The 9635-nt window shown below is 39.3% G+C and overlaps 1 protein-coding gene across 5 annotated transcripts in view; it reads left to right on the top strand.

The window, feature by feature from the left end:
• The window catches only part of cacnb3a (calcium channel, voltage-dependent, beta 3a), a 33515-nt gene extending 29106 nt beyond the window's left edge, over window positions 1–4409 (top strand). For 3 of the 5 annotated variants that reach the window (XM_077715971.1, XM_077715963.1, XM_077715956.1), the window contains one exon: window positions 1445–1919. In XM_077715971.1, coding sequence (XP_077572097.1) covers window positions 1445–1843 — 399 coding nt within the window. In that variant the 3' untranslated portion in view covers window positions 1844–1919. Of the gene's footprint in view, window positions 1–1444; window positions 1920–2611 lie in introns of those variants that run through there. The other 2 variants (XM_077715977.1, XM_077715986.1) reach the window with 2 other exon arrangements.
• Window positions 4410–9635: the final 5226 nt, after the last annotated feature.

The following is a 9635-nucleotide window of genomic DNA, read 5'->3' as shown; positions in this document are numbered from 1 at the left end:
TTATTCACAGAAGTATGAAGTTTCAAATTTGATCATATTTACCAATATTGACTTTTTTTATCACCGTGATAATTTTTTTTGTTATATCACCCAGCTATATTTCAACCCTATACTTGCTTTAAGATAGCTTTCTCCAATTTTTTTATCCCTCTTGGTTGCAAATTGCCAACCCTTTCCCTCTAGTTGGAGGATGTTGTACATACATGCATTGCTCCAGAATAAATCACTTAAAACACTCCAGCATACGTCTGCCTACAATGGCTTGGAGTCACTCAGCTTGTTGGCTGTAATTAGGTTGATGAGCACTGTTTTTAAAAGGTCAATTGCTTTTGGTACAAATTTGAGTGTCTCTTCAGCTAATCTGGAAAATGGATTTCCTATCTGGTTCAACTGTGCCAGTACTGAACAAAAGAAAAGGTGATTTGGAAATGAACTGTTATCATTAAAAAAACAAAAAAAACGCATTTTGTTTTGTGACTACGAAACGTACCCATTAGGCAACTAAAAGTGGCTATAAGTACACTCTTGCGGATCTGATTGCATTTGCGTACAATTTGATTTGCATTTGTCTACAGATCGGTGTGCACCAGGGCTAGATCAGTTTTTCCCAACCAGTGTACTGCAGCACACTGGTGTGCCATGAGCGATGATACTCAGGTGTGCCACGGGAAATTACAAGGAGTCATACATCGTAATAAACCAAGAGAGAAATCTCAATATTAAGAGATTAAAATTAAACTATTATGAAGTTAAAATATAAGTATGAATTCATATATTGTACTATAACAAGATTCCTATTGTAATATTATGAGATTAAAGTGTTTTTGTTGCTTATTTTTGTGTAGGGTAAACTGGAAGCTCTTTGGTATAACTTTTGTCAATGATCTGTGTGAGCACAAGGAGACAGTACCCATGATGTTCTTATGAGCAGCCTCTCGCCTCTGCTGTATGCTCGTATATCAAAATTTGTCTCGTATCTAAAGATAAATATTTGCCCAAAATTCTACTCGTATATCAAATTGGTGCACTCGTATGTCGAGCTACTACTGTATGTGTGTCCAATTTGGTACTTATGTTTTCTGCTGAAAATAAAGTTGCCAACAAATTAATTAATTATTTTACATAAACATAAAAGGGAATTCCGTGCCAAGTAAAATTTAAATGTTTTCCTACTGTAAAATAAAAACAAATAAATGGATTCGGATCCTCAAGGAACAGCGTGATTGGGCCAGATTTTACATCACGCCATGGCGTCAGAGACATCGATAGTCTAGACGTGTTCTCTTGAAGCAGCCAAAGTGGCTATAAGTCCTTCTTCGCACGGTGTTTGCATTCTTTTGTCACCCTATTTTTGTTTGCATTCACCAAACACTGTCACGAATAAGAAGCGGGAAGCCACTTGTTGAGAACAGCGCCATATCGTCATGCAACTTTTCCTCTCCAGAACAAGAACCGTCCACAGAGTAGTGAGGCAGCAGGCTTGGAAGCTGGGGAGCAAGACGAAGAAGAGGAGGACAAAGAGCCGGGCGAGGAGGCTTTCTCCCCCCTGGAGCAGGACAGTCTCATGCCATCGGACGAGGCCAGCGACTCCCTGGCTCACAGCCAGATGGGCAGCCCAGGTCAGCAGGGCAGAGAAGAAGACGAGGAACAGGAGGAGTACACCTCTCCTTGCCACGGCCGCACGTGCCGGGGTGTTTACCCCGCCCATTGTGGGCGCGCTGAAGGCCACAACGCTAACAGCCACGAGTCGCAGGACAGGCTGCTTCAATGTGAAGCCCAGCAGGGTCACAACCAGAGGAAGAACCGCCAGCGCAGCCGCCCATGGCCTCGAGACACCTACTGACCAATCTACGACCCATAGTCCCTTTTTAGAGCATCACTTTATCACGAAAGCTGCCAAAGTTCAAAATAAATCAAAATACAAATAAATAAATAAATAAATTATATATATATATATATATATATATATGTATATATATATATATATATATATATATATATATATATATATATATATATATATATATATATATATATACATATATATATATATATATATATATATATATATATATATATATATATATATATATATATATATATATATATATATATATATATATATATATATATATATATATAGATATATATATATTCAATTATCAATTGATTTGTTTCTTATTCATTTCATTGTCATTTTGAATATGCAAAAGAAAATGTAATTCATTGTTCATATAAAATTGGAATTCAGTCCCATGGAGCCTATCCCAACTAACTTCGCTCACACTCAGAGTTATTGGCAATTTAGAGTGTTCAACCAGCCTACCCTGCGTGTTTTTGGAATGTGGGACGAAACTGGAGTTCCCGCAGAAAACCCATGTAACCCCAGCGGGAACATGGGAACTCCCCACAGGAAAATTCGAACCTGAAATTAAACCCTTTATCTCAGAATTGTGGGGCTGACGTGCTAGCCTCTCGCCCACAGGGTTGCCGGACATTTAATATTATTCACCTGATTTGAAAAACCTGCCTATTCAGCATAATAATGAAATCATAATGAGAGCAAAGTGCTTTTATTTGCTTTTATTTTCTCATCCCGTCTCATTTTCAGAATTGCTTTAGCCTCATTAGGGTCGCGGGGGGTTCTGGAGCCTATCCCAGCTGACTCCGGGCATGAGGCGGGAGACACCCTGAATTGGTGGCCAGTGGATCGCAGGGCACAAGGAGATAAACAACCATGCACACTCACACTAAGGGCAATTTAGCGTGTCCAATCAGCCTACTATGCATGTTTTTAGAATGTGAGAGGAAACCGCAGTACCCAGAGGGAACCCACGGAGGCCCAGGTAGAACATCCAATCTCCACACAGGTGGACGTGACCTGGATTTGCACCCAGGAGCCCACAGTTGTAAACCCAATGCGCTAACCACTTGCGCCACCACGCCGCCATCTTATAATTTAATCCATTTAAATATATTTTTCTATATCTAATTTTCATTTTTAGGTCGTACTTATTTTTGTATCAATATTCATGTTGTTTTTCATATTTTTTATGTATTCATCTTATTTTTGTATATATAGTCATTTTTATTTTCACCCTTTTTTATGTATGCATTCATTTATCATTTTAGCAGCTTTGGTCCTCTGTATACATTATCTTCACAGAGGGGGACATCAGATTGTTAGCAGGGCTACTGTGCAATGGCAAACTTCTGCTTTGCCTATGTTTCTCTATTGTAGGATGTCTCCATTTACAGTAAACTGGCCTTAAAGCAGAACAGGTATAGGTATCTTAATTGATGCATGTAATAGTGTGATTATTTTGAAACTTTTTGCACATTAATGCCAGAACAGAAGTTGAATGATCTTAATGGCTCAATTGTACTGTACAGTAGGAATGTTTACTCTTGAATCTACTAGTGGAATATTTTCACATATTTTTGCATATTGTAAATACTGAATGTACACTTCGTTTGGTCAAATCCCTACTTTATTTGGTCACTTGTTTCAGATAATGTACACGCTTCTTCTGTTACATTTTTTTAACATTGGCCAGTGGTTCTCAAAGAGTGATGCAAGTGCCACCGGTTTTACGTAAGAATTGACTGAATTAAATGTACGGACGATTTTTAAAATTTTATTCAAACCATTGCATATATACGAAGTACAATTAAGTTGTATATTTAACTTAAACTACAAACAATTTGCATTGAATGTTATAGTCATGTTTATTTTCATATAAATTAGGAACAACAAAGTATAATACCACTTAACTACACCACCCATTCAAAAAAAACTTTAGAGTGACATTATGGGGCATTGTCAGGTCTACGTTGAACATTCAACAAGGTCGAACAGTGAGCACACCAAGACAGATGGAGATTTTAACGCTTCTGCAGAAGGGGAAGAAAGAGAGAAACAGACAGAGAGCCCTGTCAATCTCCCTGCGCTCTCTGTGATGGTCTCCGACTCCCTCTTCTGCATCAATAGATTTTATTAGAACAAGGTCACGTGACAGAAAAGTAGGCGGTGTTACTGGAAAATTGCTTTGGTTAGACAAGAAGCTTGGCAGCATGGCTTTGTTGTAAAGAGAGTACATTTCACAGTCATAACTAGAGTTGAATACTATTTTTATTATTTGTATTTGTCTCAGATTTTATCAAGATGTTATTAACTTCAACAGTAATACCTTGAGCTACGAGTTTAATGCGTTCCCGGGACAGAGTTCATATGTCGATTTATTTGTATCTCAAATCAACTTTTCCAATAGAAATGAACTAAATACAAATTAATCTTTCCCACCCTCTGAAAAAACACAGAAAAGGGATATTACAATGAAAAACATTTTTATTGGTTGTAATTCTCCATCTATTAGTATGTAACAAATACTAAAATGTGACATTATTCAGTACAGTGGGCAGAGGAGGGGGGAGAGAGAGAGAGAGAGAGAGAGAGAGAGAGAGAGAGAGAGAGAGAGAGAGAGAGAGAGAGAGAGAGAGAGAGAGAGAGAGAGAGAGAGAGAGAGAGAGAGAGAGAGAGAGAGGGAGAGAGAGAGAGACTACTTAAAAAAAGGTTTGGTGGTTAAAAATCAATGGTTATATGCAATGTGCTATCAATCAAAAGATTTATGAATGGCAGCAAATTTGGAACAAATTTTCAAAAACAAATTATATTGAGTCCCGATGGTGCTACTCAGAAAGCTTTTGCTGTAAAATATTTGAGAACCACTGATTTAGGTGTTGTCGTATTGCATACAGTGAAATTATGTCACTGCAGTTGAAGTTACATTTCTACGCAGCCGTCCGGGAGTCAGGTTAGAAAAATATATACCGTATTTTCTCGCATATAAGCCGTATTTGTAACTAAGAAAATGATGATGGAATCAAGGATGTGGCTGATACGCTCAGAAGATTTACAGTGTTCCTGTACTCTTTTTCACCAGTGGATGTCAGCAAATGAGCATTTACTATTTGTTGGTTGTTTTCTGTTTTGCACTAACAAAACAACCATTACTGGATGAATTACTGACTTCTTATGATATTGACCCTAATAATGTGCTTTGGATTCATACAGTTAATACCACGTGCAATGATTTTTCTTAAAATTTTCCCTTCTAAGCAACACATTTGTATTCTATTAAAACCATGAATGTGGAGGGGAAAGTTGTGAATTGGGGTGGCTATTATGCGAGAAATTGTAAAATTCAATCATTTTAAGGCAATTTTAAGGCTGTGATTTATTCGCGGCAGCGGTAATTTTCATAGCTAATCTCTATCCAGATCACTAATCTGAGGGGACAGATTACTGAATTGTGGGTACAATTTACTAAACTGGGGGTACAGATTCACTGTGGATACAGATTAGTAATGAAAAATGTTTTGGTCTACCCTGACGACCGTGGGCTCCGTAGATTTCTGTCACCACCAGCGCATCGCTTTCGGTCACCTACTGCACACTCATTCACACCTACGTAGAAAAAGATGACTGGCAGAGTGAATGTAAGCAAAACAAAAGGGAATGTTGGTGCCCAGTCCTGTTGTTTAAGTCAACACATGAAGGACATGGTGCTTGGGGGCAAAACTCCAAGAATATATGTTTGCATGCCTCAGGGTGTCTCTGAAGCACCCTTTAATCTGATTGTAGCACATTCCTAATTGTAGCATCCCCGGGTTTTGTCATCCCGCCCATTTGTGTACTGCGGTTTTACCACGAAAGACCCTCAGGTTGTCCCTCAGCTCCTCTAGAGTCTAGCCCTAACCCACTACTCACCCTGTGGTTGTCTAGAGTCTAGACCAGTGATTTTCAACCACTGTGCCGCGGCACACTAGTGTGCCGTAAGAGATCGTCAGGTGTGCCGTGAGAAATTATCCAATATCCTTTTTTTAAAATTAACATTTATTAATAGTTTTCTGCAAATATGATGTCATTGTCCAATGTCCGTGCTGTAAAGGCTGGCAGCGTAATGTAATATTTGTCCGTGTGGCAACACGTAGTTGATTGCCTCGTTCCGCCAAGAAAATTAGTGATGCACCTAAGAGGCCGTGGTGACAGTCATGGAGAAGTTTTTAAAAAGGACAACTGCAAACTCCGAACTGGGCCCTGGACAAGATTCTGACCCGGATAAAGGCCCTAGTATGAGTGGTGGAGAAAAGAAAGCAAAGACCTTGAGCTCAAGGCAATATAGTGAAAGCTATCTTTCGTTTGGATTTACTTTCACCGGGGATGAGACGACACCTATTCCGTTATGCCTGGTGTGTGGCGAGAAGCTATCCAACAGCGCCATGGTGCCAAGCAAGCTTAAACGCCATCTCCAAACGAAACACCCGTCGCTTCAAAACAAGCCGATAGACTATTTTGTTCGCCTGCATGTAAACACAGAGAAACAGGCAACGTTTATGAGAAAAACCACAAAGGTAAATGAGAAAGCGCTCAAAGCTAGTTACCTAGTCGCCGAACTTGTTGCTAAATCAAAAAAGCCGCACACTGTGGCAGAGACATTAATACTACCTGCCTGTAAAGCCATTGTCAACGAGATGCTCGGCCCTGATGCGGCTAAAGACATAGATAAAGTCCCGCTCTCTGATAACACAATTGCCAGGCGTATTGATGACATGTCTACAGACATCGAAAGCCATGTTTTGGAAAAGATACGCATCAGTAGGAAATTTGAATTTGCAAGTTGACGAGTCTACGGATATTAGTGGACATTCTCAGCTCTTGGCCAATGTGCGTTTTGTGGATGGTGATGCCATTAGAGAAAACTTCCTATTTTGCAAGACACTGCCAGAAAAAACAACTGGAGAGGAAATTTTTCGGGTCACATCGGAATATCTTGACCAGGGAGGACTTACGTGGGAAAACTGCACAAGTGACACTGAAGGAGCTGCAGCCATGGTCGGGCGCACCAAAGGCTTCGTGAGTAGAGTGAAGGAAAAAAACCCAGATCTGATTATTACGCACTGTTTTTTGCACCGTGAGGCCCTCGTTGCGAAGACTTTACCAGTAGAACTGGTTCCTGTGTTGGACGATGTGGTGCGCATAGTGAACTTTGTGAAGACACGACCTCTGAAAAGCCGTATATTCGCATCTCTGTGTGAGGAAATGGGAGCGGAGCATAAAGCCTTATTGCTCCATACGGAGGTCCGATGGTTGTCGCGTGGTAAGGTGCTGACCCGTGTGTATGAGCTGCGAGAGGAACTTAAAATGTTTCTGACAAATGAGAGGTCTGATTACTCAAATCTGTTTGCAAGTGATGAGTGGTGCGCAAAGTTGGCATACCTGGCTGATATATTTCATCATCTTAATGAACTGAACACAAGGATGCAGGGCCGAAATGAAAACCTGCTTACAAGCACAGATAAAATAAATGGATTCCGTTTAAAGGTGCACCTCTGGCAACAACATGTGCAACGTGCCAACCTGGAGATGTTCCCACTCACAGACAAACAGCAAAGCAACACTGCTGCACTGTCTGAGGTAATAGGTAAACATTTGAAAAGTCTTGAGGAGAAGTTGTCATTTTATTTCTCTTCAGCCTCCACTGAATGCTTTGACTGGGTTAGGGACCCATACAGCTCGGCATCAGTTGTTGGAAAGGACATGACTTTACAAGAGCAGGAGGAACTAACTGAACTGAAACAGGATCGTGGTTTAAAACTAAGATTTGCTGATCTTCCTTTGGACAGTTTTTGGTTGACTGCTGCCAAGGAGTTCCCCATTCTGGCCAACAAAGCTGTTCTGACATTGCTCCCATTTTCCACAACATATCTGTGTGAGCTGAGCTTTTCAAGCCTAACTGCTATAAAAACTAAAAACAGAGAGAGACTGAGAGCTGTTGAAGAAGAGCTTCGTGTGTGTCTTTCTTCTATTCGTGCCAGGATATCGGCTTTGTGTTCATCTAAACAGGCCCAGGTTTCACACTGACTGAGTATAAATAAATTGAGAAATTATATTGTAATTAAATATACTATACAGAGTGTCATTTTGTAAAATTTTTGGTTAGTGGTGTGCCACAAATTTTTCCAATGTAAAAAAATGTGCCGTGGCTCAAAAAAGGTTGAAAAACACTGGTCTAGACAACCACAGGGTGAGTAGTGAGCATCTAACAGGTCAATATCATCTGATTGAAGGAATAACTCGCTTCTATGTCACGCATATTTTGTTTTGTGTATATTTTGAAGAAGAAAAAAAATGCATGATTAAGAGAAAAAAGACAAAAAAAATCTATGCAAGCTCTGCATGAATTTTGATTATTTTTAATGTTAAGTATTTGGGTATTGCACCGTTTCTGATTTTTGCCCGTTGTCTTGTGATAGTGATAGACGTCTTTGGGCCGTTTTTTCTTCTCCACCTACCACTAGCAGCACTCAAATTTACTATCCCACAAGTTCAGGGTGAGCTGGGAACTCATTTACTCAATGCACTTTGAAATTTCTTCACTGAAAGTGATCTCCAGAACAAATTGATGAATGATGTCCTGCATGTCTTAGCTCTACAATTAGCTATTTTCGTTACTTTAGAGTGGACCAATGATTAAACAACCGATGAAGCAGTTGATGTTGATTTATGAAGCACAATTTTTACAGAGTTATTATCAGTGTCCTATGTCTTATTCTGTATGCAATACTAAGCCTGACATTGAGAAATGAAAAGCCTTACGCCTTCTAAACGTCCTTGTTATTGTGAGTAGAAAGAAAAATTGAAAAAAAATTGCACTACTTCTTTTTGGGGACGGTTGCTTTGTAATGCAATAACTGCACTAAATCTAACTGCTTATCCAACACACTAGTGTGATAACACACCTCTTTCCGCCACACGACAAATGGTGTATAAAATGAAACAATTCCTGCCTGACACTGTAAAGAATGCTTTGTATTGAACTAAGATTTACAATGCAAAGCAAATTGTGACTTGGACAAAATAAATACATTTTATGTATTTTGTTTGGGTCTCTTTTGTGAACTTATGCTCGGTTTTAGGAAAAAAAATAAAGGGCCAACTTTCATGTAGTAAGCAGAGAATCAGAATTTTTAAAAAAAGATTGAGTGTTTAAAAAAACATGTTTAAGTAGTAACTGGTCAAAACATCTAGGCTAAGACAACCAATGACCAAAATAACTAAATTTATCAGCTTGGACTCAAATTAAAACACCAGGGCACCCCCCCTCCTCGATTCTTAAAATTGAGAAGTATCACATAATGTAGGGAAAGTTGTAATTCTTGGCAAATTAAATTATATTTGTGTCCAAATAAAAAGTGGGTAGCAGGTGGTAGTTTGGTTACTTTTGGACCTTAAGAATGAAAAATGCTAAAATCCTAAGTTTTGTTCATTAAACCGAACTGGCTTTAGACAAAATCACTAGTGCTTTGTGTTATAGACGCTTAAGTGAATATAGTACTACACAGACGACTGGAAATCTGACTGGAGAAAAAAAATTTAATAAAGAAAAACACATTTTATGTGAAACCAGCGGCCATGTAGTTAGCGTGTCGGCCTCACAGTTGTGTTGTTCAGATTGGTTCTCACTGTGTTGAGTTTGCATGTTCTCTCTGGGCTTGTGGGTTTTCTCCAGGAACTCCAGTTTCCTCCCACATCCCAAAAACATGCAGGGTAGACTGGTTGAACACTCTAGAAC

This window comes from Stigmatopora nigra, chromosome 1 (assembly GCF_051989575.1).
Source record: "Stigmatopora nigra isolate UIUO_SnigA chromosome 1, RoL_Snig_1.1, whole genome shotgun sequence".
Classification (NCBI taxonomy): domain Eukaryota; kingdom Metazoa; phylum Chordata; class Actinopteri; order Syngnathiformes; family Syngnathidae; genus Stigmatopora; species Stigmatopora nigra.
Note: the sequence above shows the minus strand (reverse complement) of the source record. Positions and strands in the feature narration are given on the sequence as shown.